This window comes from Antennarius striatus, chromosome 9, assembly GCF_040054535.1.
Source record: "Antennarius striatus isolate MH-2024 chromosome 9, ASM4005453v1, whole genome shotgun sequence".
Taxonomy (NCBI): Eukaryota; Metazoa; Chordata; class Actinopteri; order Lophiiformes; family Antennariidae; genus Antennarius; species Antennarius striatus.
The window spans coordinates 6,283,800-6,298,790 of record NC_090784.1 but is presented as its reverse complement, the minus strand read 5'-3'; the positions used below and the strand labels follow the sequence as shown (position 1 = coordinate 6,298,790).

Below are 14,991 nucleotides of genomic sequence, written 5' to 3'. Positions count from 1 at the left end.
CATTATTCACTATCATAATTATTATACCGACATGCGCAATCCAACGCAATCCAGCGACAGCAACGGCGGCAGCCACACCGGCTAATTTCACATTCTTTTTTTTTTCTTTTCTTTTTTTCTTTTTTTTTTTTTTTTACCTCCTCTCTCCGCTACCAGACTGTTTGCGAACTTTTTTTTTTTTTTTGTGCGTTGATTCATTCGCTCTTCGCTGATGTATCTGCAAAACGCAGAGACATCTCGGAGCGCAAAAGCAGAAGCATCGCCAGCACTGACGCAATCAGCATGTCCCGACGCAAGCAAGCCAAGCCGCAGCACCTCAAGTCGGACGAGGATCCCGCACTAACCGGGGTTGTTTCCGAGCACGGTGAGTGGATTTGGTCAGCTTGAAGTCTCTCCTCCAGGTCTTCTATCAGTCAGACAACTTACTCCTCAGTCTCTGCTTACACCATTGTTGTTTCCTCACCAGGGTGTAGGAGCTTTTTTTTTTTTTTTCTTTTTAAAAACTCGATTTAAGTTTGACCCTGAAAGAAAAAAGTCGTTTGGACTTATTTGGATTATTCTTTGGTTTCCGTTTATGGTTAATTTCTTGAGGTTTGTAGACGCAGAAATTCGTAACAAACCCACAAGAAGCCGTCATTAAAATCAAGCGTCTCTTTAATCGGCTGGGAAGTGTGCGGTTCTCAGCGAAGAAGTTGTGCTATGTTTTATTCCTAAACCTCAGTTTGACGTAAATGTTCCGCAGGCTGCATCCCTGTATCGGCTGTTGGCTGATGGATGACTTCACCGATTAATATAATTAATACACTTGTTCATTTATCGCAGTTTCCTTTGTAATATTCGACCACATTATTTATCGGAGGCCTTTTTGATTGACTAATATTTTAATACAGTATACTAATTTTAATTATTTCCTGCATGTAAAACTTTTTTTTTTTTTAAAAACAAGTCCTCAAAATCTTAGTTTCGTGCGCGCTCATGTACCCAAACGGGCATACGCACGAGAAGTTGGAAATAATTTATTCTTTTCTGTTTGAAGTGTTAAATTATTGCTCAGCCGACATACACAGAAAACATACAGCTGGTTTAGATTTCTATTTGTAAAAAAAACTAATATATAAAATCGTTAAAATTGGAAATTTTAGTCTGCTTTTGTGTTTTGTCCCTAAAGCGCCTGTCTGGCTCTGAGAAGAGCAAAATGCGGATTCTGTTGCAGGTCGAAGCCTTGTTTTGTTATGGAAATGTTTTTGTTTACCCCCCTCACATAAATTTACCACACTTGATTTGTTCCCTTTTGCTCACAATGTCGACAAGCTCGGTTGACAGAGCTCGTCCTCGCCATGTGCAGAAAAGGCTCATTCATAGTTTATTCTCTAGTCACTCTTTAACGCAATGAAACCACCATTACAGAGTTAAAGTCATTTTTTTAGGAAAGGCGTAATGCTTTAGGAATTATATCAGCAAAGTGGCAGAGGACAAAATCTTATTCATGCTTAATTTATAGTATAAAATCCTTCTGTTCGTGGTTTTCTTTGATTTTCAAATACAGTAATTTTAATTTGTTAGTTTTTTTTAAATAAAGAGTTATTGCATGACATTTGGAAGAAAATCAGGTTTTATTTGTGAGTAATAGAGTCAGATACTTTAGTCATTTTATACAGCGTGAACACACACAGACACACACATTCACACATACACACATACACACACATACACAAACACGCATTTTTTTCAATCAAAATAATCAAATTTCATGGTGTCACCTGTTAAAGATGTATTTCATTAAGGCTCAAAAGATGGGAGCTCCAAACAAATCACTTCTATTATTTTTACCTCACCATAGGCTCCTGTTGGTCAACACACGCAGACTCTCTCTCTCTGTCTCACCACACACACCACACACACACACACACACAGACACACACACACCACACACACACACACACACACACACACACACACACACACACACACACACACACACACACACACACTTTGCAGGGCTTCGTTACAATAGAAATGAGTGATGTAATCTCTCGGGAGCCGCTCTTGTTGCATGGAGAGGGGGCATTGTACCGTTGTCTCTTGCTTCATTTGTGAGCTCTGTTCAGTAGATTTTACATTTGAACGCAAACATTGTTTCTGCTTTAATGTCAAGATCTACTTTCCTAAATTTTGCTCAGAGATACTAAACATCACTCAGGCCGCTGTCCTGTTGGACCGTGGGATGAAAAGTAAACCTCCTCGTCCTGATTTGAAATTTACAAGCAGGTCAAATTTAACTTATTTACTTATTTATTTTTTTCTTTATTTATTGTGATTTGAAAAACAGAAAACAATCTAATGTTAGATCCAACAGGACAGAGAATAAGTGCAGAACTAGAAAATAATAAAACAATGATTCTTCCCGGTTCTGCCTTGTTACGCGATTTAACGCACATCATTCTACGTGGATGTATTGCTTTAAAATACACGCACACACGCACACACACACACACACACACACACACACACACACACACACACACACACACACACACGGTGGCTAACCTATAGCATTTACACTGTTGTGTTGTAGACTGGAAGTGACCGTGGAATGCCAGTCCTTGTTGGGTCTCTATACTGGGTCACTTGTTTTCAAGGCGGACGTCGCACTGAAACAATCCCAAGCCTTTGGCAGAGCACAGGGAGCCCATACACACTTAAATAAACCTAATAATACCATGTCTCATCCAAAGCTACCTCACAGACAAGCTACAAATTTCAGACTGTCAGGATATCATTGCAGCATGATCAGATTCTCTGCTGCCTATTGTCGTGCTGCAGCTCGTGACGACACTATTGATTGCTGGCCTTGACAAATCATTGCATATAATGTGGAAGGAATTCAAAAGTTCCAGTTGTCCGTCGATGCTGCTTTCGGACTTTAAATCCATTTACGCTGGATTGGTGGCAAAAGAGAAAATCAAGTCTTCAAGTTGTCTTCAAACTGCTCACAGAGACACAGGAAACTAGACTCGAGGCAAGAGACGATACATTTAAGAAGTTTTGCTCGAAACCGTCTTGTTTTTAATTTTTTTTAACTCGTCAATTTCATTTCAACTTTTTTTTTCGAGAAATCTCTCAACTGGTGTCTAGTGCATGTTAGTAAGCATATCCTCTTGTGCTGCATCTCTGAAAAGATTTTAAAAAAAACTAAGATCAAGCGCCACTAAGCTGGTCTAGTATATCCTGTCCTCCTCAGGCCTTCTGGACACTTGCCCCTGTGAGCACGGGTGAGGGGTTGTGTGCGTGTGCGTGCTTGCTGACTTAACCTTTGTTTAGCCTTGGCTAGCCAGGTCCTGCCGTTAGATGTCAAGCTCCTTGTACAATTAGAGCATGTGTGCCGTTGACCTTGGCAGCACAGCTTACTCGTGTCCTAGAAAGTGTGAACAGTGACAGGCTTTTCATGTCACCACCACTTCCTCTTCAACCAGAGGCTCTGAAATTGTGCAAAGGAATGTCTGGGAGGCGCTGGCATACATAGTGCATATGACCACTTTTGTGGTAGCTAATATTTGGCAAAATCTCTGGAATCTAATTTGCCCAGCTAAGGGTGGAGATGAACAGCAGCAATGAAAAGAAATTAGTGTTCAAAAATTACATTATCTACATTTAAAGATAAGAACATGTTGGCAGGTGGACAAGAGCGAGTGGTTGTGGTTTAATTTCTGACATTTCATTCCCAAAAGTATTTAATATTTATTTGATGTCAAAATCTTTGAAAAATTCTCAAACGCAATCACAACGTTTAAACTTTTTCTTTACTCTGCAATTTAACACTTCAGGCAGGAATGTATCTCGTTATGAGGCACAAAAAATATAGTGGGGAAATCCATGCTGACACTGACAACATGGTTTCCCTGCAGTGAGGCTTTGTTTGCCTTTTGTTTTAATCCCCTCTCACCACTGGGTGCAGGCCTCTGGACCACCCACATAGTTGCGCCAAAGATGCCTTCAAGAAGGCACTCAAATATGGCTGTGTCTTAATTACTACTCAGCACTGAAAACACACCAACATGTAAGATCCTGATTGAGAGGAAGGACCAGACAACAGAGTAAAGGACTATTTAACACCAGATTTCAGGGGATTTCAAGCAGGTCTAACAGGACCTCGGCTGAAGAGGTACATTTTATCATTAATGTTTTTTCCTTATTTTACATTATTTATTTATTTGTAATTTAGGTTATTCTTGAATTGCTTTAACCAGAAAGTAGAGGCACAGAGGATGATTTTGACGGCTTTGATGTTTCAGATTATTAGTGGTGATTTGATTTTTATTTAAGTGTAATAAGGTGAATATCTTTCTCATTAGAATTACACACAGAATTAAAATGAGCTGAGTGAAATTTCATTATGCTAAAAGATAGAATCTATTAACCATGTATTTGGCCTGCTGATGATGAGAGTCCAGCAGATTGTCCTCCTCATGTCGACCTCTTCTGTAAATCCACATCTTAGCGGGTGACACAGTCGTTTGGACAGAGTGCCGTCATTGAATACTGTATTGCAAATGCTTACACAAACAAATCATTAATGTTTTGGCTGCTCAACATCTGTAGGCGATGACAAAGGCCTCTCTGTTAGGGCAGATATTACTGTAACACACTGCAGTCAGGCTGACCAGGCCGATGACACACACTGACACACACACACACACACACACACACACACACACACACACACACACACACACACACACTGACAGCCAAGGGTGCTCAAGCCTCTGCGAGTCTGAGGATGCATGGGACCGTTCAGGGAGATGCTTCATGTGGTGGTGGACATTGAGCCATTGCTGTCCAGGAATTGTGCAATATATTACATCATGGAGGTTTAAAACAAATTAATATAAATCTTGAGGGGGAAAAAGTCAGTGAATTAATGGACTGTTGAAATAATATGAAAATTTGATCGCTTTGAAATGAAGACTTTATATAGGTTTTAACTAAAATGAGTTCAGATCGAATGATCCTTTGCTAAGAGGCAAATGATTAAACTGTCTGTCAAATCAACATAAATATAAATACACAAAATTCCTCCATAAATAATCAATTTCTTGAAGAATAGAGCTGTGGATGCGTGATCAAAGAATCCAATGAAAAAAAAAAAATCTTCCTCCATAATTCCAGCGCTGTTGAAACCAGCAGGCCTTTTTTCCCCTGTCTCCTTTTGCATGACTTTCAGTGATGTCTGTCTGTTCTTAAGCGGTGTGAGCTTTTCTCAGATCTTTGAGGAGCATACATTTTAAAAGGGGATGGACGAGGAGTCGATTGTCTGCAATGATAGAAAATAAAAGTGTGGCGGCTTCATGAGAGTTTTATGCTGAAAATCCATATGGTAGTGAAATGACCCTTTTTGAATGATGCCAACATTTTTACCACAACACAGAGTAAATGTTGCCGGTGCCATTGTCTCCACGTTTGTGCATTTACTCAGTATATGTGGAAATTGGTAAGAATTGGAGAATTAGAAATTGCTCAATGCCTGTCTCTGTGGCTTTCACAAAAACAGTGGAAAGCATGAATACCCCATCTGATATAATATGTCAGATTAGCGGTTTCAGTTAGCATGCCAAAGATTGCTAAGTGAGATAGTGGACACACGGATTCAGTGCCTACAATCACCCTATTGAGTGCAATCAGCTTAATATTTGCATCTTAGTAAATTAAGACTTTTAAAGGAATGAGATACGGATTGGATTTATTTTTGCATCGTTTTCTTTCTCATGCTATAAGAAAATCAATACTCCCCTATAGACACACTGACATGCGCATAGACACACACATACACTCTTTTTCTCTGTCTTGCAAACACATAACGACCACAAAATGTCGCCTTCACACAGCTGTACAACAGCATCCTTCTGTTTTCAGTTTTAGCGCTATTGCGAATGCAAATGGAATTATTGTGAGATATCGATCAAGTACAGTGTGATATAATTCACAACAGAAGCATTAAAACATCAAGTGGAACATGAATACGGCTCATACTGAAATACTCCATAATTGTACAATTGCTCTTACTTTGACAAAGCACAATATATCCTTACCTGCTGAATGTTTTCTTTTCTTTTTTTAAGTAACTATGGATATATTCATTTTATTTACACATTTTGTATTTTGAACTTTTAAACGTTTAAAGTAGAATTTAAAAGAAATCATAGAAATGAAAATAAGAGCATTCCTTTGACTTATTATAAATTTTGACTTAAAAATTGTAAACGCCAAGTGAAAAAGACACTCAAATTATCCTGAGCATGTCAGAATCAAAGTTTCAAAATGTGTGAGACATAAAAAAAGATTTTACTTGAAAATCAGAAATATAAAACCCTTATAGTGCTTAATTTGACACGGAAGGCCTTTAAAAAGACTCCAGATAAGATATTCTTTACTGAAAAGAGCACAGCATGTGTTTGTGTGTGTTATACCGGTTTTTCTCTAAACACATTTACACACTCACTGTCTATATGTGTGACAAGAGTGTGTCACAGTGTGTGAGGTCAGAGGCACACAAAGGCCCCCACTTGTGAACGTATGAATGAATAAAAGAGATTGACAGTAATACCATTCTAATAACTAATCAGCTCAACACAATGCCTACTCATTTGTGTTGACCTTTCAACCCTCAATTATGGAAATGAGTTCTGCTGTCTGCTGCTGGTCTAAGGAGATTTTTAGCCTGCTGTCACGTGTCGCTAATGTTTTTACTTGGTCCCTTTTCAGTTTTTTGATTTGGATTTGATCCATTTAATTATGCATTGTAATAGTTACTAAAATAGTATTGTTTCGTATAAATTGAAATTTTATGGAGATTATTGAAAATCAAAACAGGAAATGATATTGATACTTGAAGAATAATAATACAGAAATTTAAAAAAAAAAGAAAAAAGTGCATGCACTCCATAATTTGTTGTTTTTTTTCTTTAGCATTTGTTCTGTTGGATTTCTCTGTCTGTAAATGCTCTTTGACATGTCTGTTGATGCGGTTAAGCGCTCTACAATGAAAGTTGATTGATTGATTGATAAAATAAAACAATACATCTTATTTTGTCTACACTGTCACTTGTTAAGAAGGTAACACTGAGCCTGACCAATGGCTTTCTGTTGATCATTTATTGGATTACTGACACGTTGGTCATTTATTACCCTATGTGGACAGAAATTACAGAAGGAATGATGAATTTCTTCAATAAGGAGTCACTGTAATTGGTAGAAATGCTTCATGTTTGCTTCGCTCGCTTTTAACCTTTGTCATGACCATAAACACAGTACAAATCTCACAGTTACTCAAGGAGTGTAGCCTTTAATGTTGAGTAAATGTTCAGTGTTGTAATGTGGAGTTAGGTAATCTCTAATTGTCTTCTACATTCACAGATCAGTGCATTCATGCCTGTAGGGTCAGAGATTGGTGCTCGCTAAATGTGATCAGTTATTTCATTGAATTAAAAATGATTTGGATCATCGAAATTCCCACACATGTTGAATAAGTAGTTATCATAACAATGCAGAATTAACTCACACATGAATTGATAATTTAACCACTTCTGCAATAACCATCTTCAAGTGAAACTCTCCTATGAAGAACAATGCCTTTTAACTTCTCATGACATTTTCTATAGTGTAAAATGAATATAAAATTACTTAATTTCTATGTAAATAGTTAAATTACCAGATATATACATCCCTGAGTCTAAAGGACTGGATGCTGGGGCGGTGATTGAGCACACTTCGTACTCGTCATGAAAGGGAATATGTATACAGTCATGAAAACACATCAAGCGGAGATATGCTTGAACACAAGAAAATAAACAGACAAGGGAGGCCGTAAGTATGTAGTTTTGATCAGGTGTGAAGTGGGTCAATGTTCAGATCTTACGCTGGCTTGCTTGACTCTTGATGGTTGTATGTGGAAGAGGAAGTGGCTTACTACAACTGTGATTAAACATGTGTAACTAATCAGAGACTTTGCTGGCACTAGCATGTAATTTGTTGAGTCTTATTTCAGAGACCATGGGCGACACACACACACACACACACACACACACACACACACACACACACACACACACACACACACAGAGTGAGAGAGAGAGCGAGAGAGAGAGAGAGAGAGAGAGAGAGAGAGAGAGAGAGAGAGAGAGAGAGAGAGAGAGAGAGAGAGAAATTGCTCAACTGAAAGAAATGCTTTAAACTTGACCATATCATCTTAGTGTGGACTGGATTTGCAGTGTGGGGCCCTTTGCTTTGATTCAGGACAGAATTACCTTTGCAATGCTATCTGAAAAGGCCCAGCCATTTGAAATGCAGGTGGAAATGACAGGGCTTGATAGCAGAGGAGAATCCTAATGGGGCCATCAAAGTCCTGATTTGTACCCAACAGATGAGGCAGCTGTGAATTGTATGAAATATTGGAAATCAATAGTTTCTATGGAATTTCATTAAGCGGCAGTATCCACAATTGATAGGCCCTCATAATTTGATGGATTGCACAAAGAAAATTATTAGCTGGCTCTATGGAGAGGGTGTGAAAGCACAAACATGAGTCTTGAGAATTGGTGAACTGGGGCAATTTGTTCAGAGTAAAAAAAAAAAAAGCAAAGAAAATGAATATTGATTTTGATTATGTTAAAAGAGAGAAAAAAATCAAAGGTTAAATCTTTGCAGCGTTGCACTGCAAAATACGTGAGGTTTTTTATTGATAATTTATTCATTAATTCTTCTTTCTTGCCTCCTCCTCCCTTTTTTCCTTTCCCCCTTTTCTCCTTCCTTTAGCCCGAGGGGAAGTGCTGGACGATGCCGACAGCGGGAATGAGAGCCGCAGTGGTAGTGAGGAGACACATGTATGTGAGAAGTGTTGTGCTGAGTTCTTCAAGTGGTCTGACTTCTGTGAGCATTTAAAGAATTGCACCCAAAAACCCCTGGTACTCATAGTGAATGACAATGAAGATACACCTAACCCCTCCCAGGAGTACCCTATAGAGCCCTCCCCAGTCCCCAGCTGCCCTAGTGAGCAAGATGACAGTGAGGACCCCAGGGAAGGCAACCACAGTTCTGCTGGTGAGGGGGATGACATCCCAGAGACAGTAACCTTAAATGGGGTCAATGTCCTAGAAAAGGAGGATGAGCAGATGGAGCTCGAGCTATCTCCTGAAAAAAATATGGATTCTGAAGAGAGAGACCTGACATCCCCTGAGCCAGACGGCTCTCTACCTCATCAAAATGATGTCGTCCCTTCCACTGTTACAAGCTATACCATGCCAAGTACCAATGTTACCTTGGAGACCCTGCATGGCACTCGGGTTGCAGTTGCTCAGTTTTCCCAGAGTGTGAGGGCAGCAGTGGGCAATGGCGTTTCCACCATGGCGATTCCCATGATCCTCGACCAGTTGATGGCCCTGCAGCAGCAGCAAATACATCAGCTCCAGCTGATAGAACAAATACGTAGTCAGGTGGCATTAATGAACAGGCAGTCTGCCTCACAGGCTGCCCTCAACCACCTTCAAAGCAACACTGCTGGAAGCCAAGGGCCTGCACCTTCCTGTGTCCCCACTGTTGCAAGTCAGTTTCAGTTACACAACTTAATCACTCCTCCTGTCCATCAGCTGCCTGTTAGGCTGCCAGCCACTCTCAATGGTCAAGGCCCTTCACCCTTGACCTCAGCAGTAGAAGGACCTCTCTCCCATACACCACAAAGTGGCAGTCAGCCATCTTCTAGCTCTTCAAATCCCAGCACATCCTCCAATAACTCTGTGTTTCCTCCACCCAGAGGGAGTGGATTGTCATCTCTACTTCCATCTTGCTCATCCTCAGCCATGAACAACAACATTAGCACTAGTTGTAGTGTCACAGGAGGGAGTGGTATCAGCAGCAGCTCAGCTCTTCCCAGGAACTCCACCACTCCTCCCTCACTCGGTCACAGCAGCCTCCTGAGCTCTGCCTCCAGTCTACCGCTGATACCTCACAGCTCATCCAGCAGTGTTATCTTCCCCAACCCACTGGCCAGCATAGCAGCCACAGCCAATGCACTCGACCCTCTGTCTGCTCTGATGAAGCACCGTAAGGGGAAGCCCCCAAATGTGTCTGTGTTTGACACTAAGCCCAGTTCTGAGGACCCATTCTTCAAGCATAAGTGTCGGTTCTGTGCCAAGGTGTTTGGCAGTGACAGCGCCCTACAGATCCACCTGCGTTCCCACACTGGAGAAAGGCCCTACAAATGCAACATATGTGGCAATCGTTTCTCCACGAAGGGAAATCTGAAAGTACACTTCCAGAGGCACAAAGAGAAATATCCACATATTCAGATGAACCCCTATCCTGTGCCAGAGTATCTGGACAATGTGCCCACAAGTTCAGGCATACCATATGGAATGTCTTTGCCACCAGAAAAACCTGTAACCACATGGCTAGACAGCAAACCCGTCCTCCCCACGGTTCCCACTTCAGTCGGGCTCCAGCTGCCTCCCACCTTGCCAAGTATGATGGGAGGTTTTGGGGAGTCTCCAAGCCTTACCCCGCTAAACAGGTCCCCTCAGAGGCCATCCCCACCATCGAGTGAGTGTGCTTCATTGTCCCCTAATATCATCACTGACTCTGGTCTGACCACTTCTTCACTGTCCCCAAAAACCATCATAGGAAGTGATGCACCTCCTCTCTTGAAACCAGAAGGTATTCTTCTGCCTCCAAGCTGTTCTACAAGGCCAGGAGAGAACACCACTACCACAACTACAGTAACTCAAGTGGTCCTTTCCTCTAATGTTACTTCCACAACACCATCAAACAGCGGCCAATTGTCTGAACCTATCACTAGCCCTGACTCTCTTTCTAACCCTGTTTCTCATCCTGTCCTTCCCATGCTCTCAGATCAATTCAAGGCCAAGTTCCCTTTTGGGGGCCTGCTCGACTCTATGCAAACATCAGAAACATCAAAACTGCAGCAACTTGTTGAGAATATTGACAAGAAGATGACTGACCCAAACCAGTGTGTCATCTGTCATCGTGTTCTGAGTTGTCAGAGTGCTCTCAAAATGCACTACCGCATCCACACTGGTGAGAGGCCTTTCAAGTGCAAGATATGTGGGCGGGCGTTCACTACCAAGGGAAACCTAAAAACACACTTCGGTGTCCACAGATCCAAACCCCCACTTCGAGTCCAGCACTCCTGCCCGATATGTCAGAAGAAGTTCACTAATGCTGTTGTTTTGCAGCAGCATATTCGCATGCACATGGGAGGGCAGATTCCCAACACTCCGGTCCCCGAAAGCCTGCAGGAGATGGACACTGACCTCCCACATGATGAGAAGAGCTTTGATGCAATGAGTAATTATGATGACGACCTTCTGGATGAAATGGAGCAGGCAATGGAAGATGAAGCAGACTTAAAGGACTTAGAAATGGACCCATCAAAACCTTATTCGCCTGGGAGCTCCCCACCAACTTCCATCATGTCCAGCATCGCTGCAATGGAAAATCAGATGAAGATGATTGACTCCACTGCCAACATGACCCGTTCATTTGGTCAAAAGCTTACACAGAATGGCAGCAGCTTTGGTGGAGAGACAGATTGCTTTACTACTGATTCCCTGTCTATGGCAGGTGATGTTGAAGGTCATAGCTTGGGGAGCCCTGCTTTGTCTGAGTCCTCTGGCTCCATGCAACATTTGTCCCCAGCTCATAGTCATTCTGAGATGCAGCTATCGAAGTCTCCAGCTATACTCAACATTAACAACCACAGCAGTGCTATGACAGTAGAGGAGGGCCTGGAGAACAATATGGCTGGCTTGGCAACTGTGAAGTCGGAAAAATCTGAGACCCCATCTCCGCTGTCAGCAACTGAAGGCACAGGGGCCCTTGACCTGACTGCCACTCAACCCGGCAGGCACTTTATCAAGGAGGAGAGCCACTTCAACATGCTGTTTCTAAATAGAGATCGAGGTGTGTATGTGAACAGTAAAGTTAAAATGAATGCATTGTAAGCAAATCTTTCTTAACAGATCAACTGATTTGTTATTACTAAAAAAATAAGGCAAAGACACGACCCCTTCTCAGTCTCTTTTAATCAGAAAGTAAAAATATGATATTTGTTCACCAGAGAATTGATTAATCACCTTAGTAAAACAGCTGCGGGTGACAAGGAGGAATATTGTGTTTTTAATCTTGACAATTTCAAGCAGCTGCTTGCCTTTGGTGCCATATGTTTCTCATGGTTTGCAAAAATGATGTTGTACAGATTTATTTTCATTATTTTAATACTAATTTGATCCTTTTTTTTAATTTTTTTTAGGGCTGAGCACACCTAATCTGGCTAGCACTGCATCAAACATGATCAAAATGGAAATTAATGGACATGGAAAGTCAGTGTCTCTGAACAACAACTCCCACCTGCCTGTGAGCATCCATGTTCCTGCTGCAGCACCCCAGACCACCATGAGCCCCAGCATCAACCCAATGTTGGCTCCCCCACCTCCTCGACGTACTCCTAAGCAGCACAACTGCCACTCATGTGGGAAGAATTTTTCTTCAGCGAGTGCTCTGCAAATCCATGAGCGCACACACACCGGGGAAAAACCTTTTGCCTGCTCTATTTGTGGAAGGGCTTTTACCACAAAGGGCAATCTGAAGGTATTAGTCAGTAATTAAAATATTACATTAATGGATTTAAACCAGTTCAAAAACAAGCCATGTATTATGCATCTTGATCATCTTTTAACTGCTAGCTTACCAAAGCACACACTTTTGATTTATCCCACTCATCCAATTCAGATCTACTCATATTCACAACTACAGTTATTTGAAAAATTAAGTTTCAACCAAACATGATTTAACTGACTGCTTAACTGCAGCTATTCAATTCATCACTTTCCAAAGGCACACCTAAATATGTATGTCTGTTTATTTACACATGAAATTTTGGCCTCTGTCTCTCCATTCCGACCCATCAAACATTTGTATATTTGACTTGGATGGAGGATTCGTGACTTGCAGTGATAGACTCATGATGTTTCTTTTTATTGTCTTGCTTATTTTAGGTTCACATGGGAACACACATGTGGAACAACGCTCCAGCCCGACGGGGTCGGCGACTGTCTGTGGAGAATCCCATGGCCCTGCTAGGCGGGGATGCCATGAAGTTCAGTGAGATGTTCCAGAAGGATCTGGCAGCTCGGGCAATGAACGTTGACCCGGGCTTCTGGAACCAGTACGCAGCAGCCATCACCAACGGTCTGGCCATGAAGAACAATGAGATCTCTGTGATCCAAAATGGAGGCATCGCCCAGCTGCCTGTCAGCCTCGGCGGTTCAGGAATCACTTCGTTGGGAGCCATGCCGGGAGGACTGGACCGTGTTCACCCCGGCAGCAGCCCTCCCATGACGGGTATGGAGAAGGCCGGTTTGGATGTCGGGGCCAGTCGCCCCTTCTCCAGATTTATGGAGGAGAATAAAGAGATTGGTATCAATTGAAAAGACTTGTGTTATTCCAAGGTAGACATTTGGCAAAGACTAAGAGTCTAACAACAGGAAAGAAACTGCTGATCCAGTCTGAACTCATGCGTACTATATTATGTACAGATTAAATATTTTTTTGTTTGTTTTTTGAAATATAGTATTTAGTATTCATTAGAGGTCTTTGCCTTTCACCCATTCTCTCCTCACTTGATATTTCGCCTATACAAAGAATACTTTGTCTCTTATTTGAGAATATGTCGTCTTGCAAGATTTGCATGGTACGTATTGGTTTTCATCAGTATGTTTGACTGCTTTTCTGAATTCCTTTGAAAACCTGCCTCATTTATGATGGGCAAGCATCTTGTCTGGACAGGACTGACACAGAAAAGAACAGAAATGTGTTCAAAATCTGGTCTTTGTCTGGCAACCGTGTTTATGATCGGTCTTTTAAAAGGGCCATGGATAGACTGAATTATAGTGTTTCTGTGTTCGCCTTTCTCATGAACTAGAAAACTTGAAAAAAATAATGTTTGAACTATTTTAATCTTTACATTTAGTCTCCCAGCATTGTCTTATAATATTGTCCTGTGTCTTTAGTATTTATGATATTGACAAAAAAGCGGGTATACAAAAATCTATTTAATGGCCCAAACATTTTATTGATCCATTTCTTTTCTAAACTGCAGGCTTCACAAATGAATATCTCTTTCAATATAAACATTATGGCGTTTGAGTTGAACAACAGAGAAAATGATAGGTTGAATTTGGATATCTTTTGAGATTATGTGTATCTTGTTACACAAAGAGGCTAGAGATATCCGAAGCTGCTATGACCACAACCCTGCTTTTAACCTTTGTAAAAAAAAAAAGAAAAAAAGAAGTGACCCTTTTGAAGAAATATCTATGTATAGAAATACAGACAAATCTAAAACAGGTATGCATATTTTGTATCACATAAAAATAGACATCATGAGTTGAGAGTATTTGTCATGTTTGTGAATGCACTTTTTAAAAACAAGACGTTTTGTCTGTGAGTTACCGTTAACCTTTTGACTGAGCTATCTATCACATGCTGTTTTTATTGTTTTCAGCGTACCACTCCAACAATTTGCAGAGTCGGTTCTCTGTTGTTGCATCTGTGCTACTTGTCAGAGTTGCAAACTCATCACTCAATCAAAAACCTCTTCAATAAAAAAAGAGAACAGGTGTGTGTTTGAATGATCTTGTCTGCATCATCCTTCCCTCCTCTTTTACCATTAGACAAATGTAAATGATATTTATTGTCCAATCAGGGAAATCGTTCTGTTTTATCATAATTACGGTGATTCAAATGTACCAATATTTATAAGAATTATTTGATATTGAGCTGAATACAAAGCTTCTTTTCATAGTGTGGACCTGAATATGACCACCAAGCATCTGAGTGATTATAGGGAAAAAAGGATGTCTTTTATGGAAACTATATAGAACTATTTACCCTGCTGGTAAAAACTTTTGTTTGTTTCTTATTTCA

The 14,991-nt window shown here is 40.9% G+C and overlaps 1 protein-coding gene across 2 annotated transcripts; it reads left to right on the top strand.

The window, feature by feature from the left end:
- The first annotated feature begins 235 nt into the window (after positions 1–235).
- Positions 236–14,684, top strand: sall3a (spalt-like transcription factor 3a). 2 transcript variants are annotated; one of them, XM_068324337.1, is made up of 5 exons: positions 236–364; positions 8,809–10,587; positions 10,669–11,967; positions 12,317–12,654; positions 13,062–14,684. In XM_068324337.1, exons 1-5 carry the CDS (start codon positions 283–285, stop codon positions 13,491–13,493), a joined length of 3,930 nt encoding a protein of 1,309 aa, XP_068180438.1. In that variant the 5' UTR covers positions 236–282; the 3' UTR covers positions 13,494–14,684. The 2 variants fall into 2 exon arrangements, with proteins under 2 accessions (XP_068180438.1, XP_068180437.1); XM_068324336.1 differs by having other exon boundaries at positions 8,809–11,967.
- The last annotated feature ends 307 nt before the right edge of the window (positions 14,685–14,991 follow it).

Excerpts from the sequence above, each read along its gene's own strand:
- sall3a (XM_068324336.1), top strand. The coding sequence starts at position 283 with ATGTCCCGACGCAAGCAAGCCAAGCCGCAGCACCTCAAGTCGGACGAG. Across the intron at positions 365-8,808 it reads CGGGGTTGTTTCCGAGCACG|CCCGAGGGGAAGTGCTGGAC; the intron begins GTGAGTGGATTT and ends TCCTTCCTTTAG. Across the intron at positions 12,655-13,061 it reads CCACAAAGGGCAATCTGAAG|GTTCACATGGGAACACACAT; the intron begins GTATTAGTCAGT and ends TGCTTATTTTAG.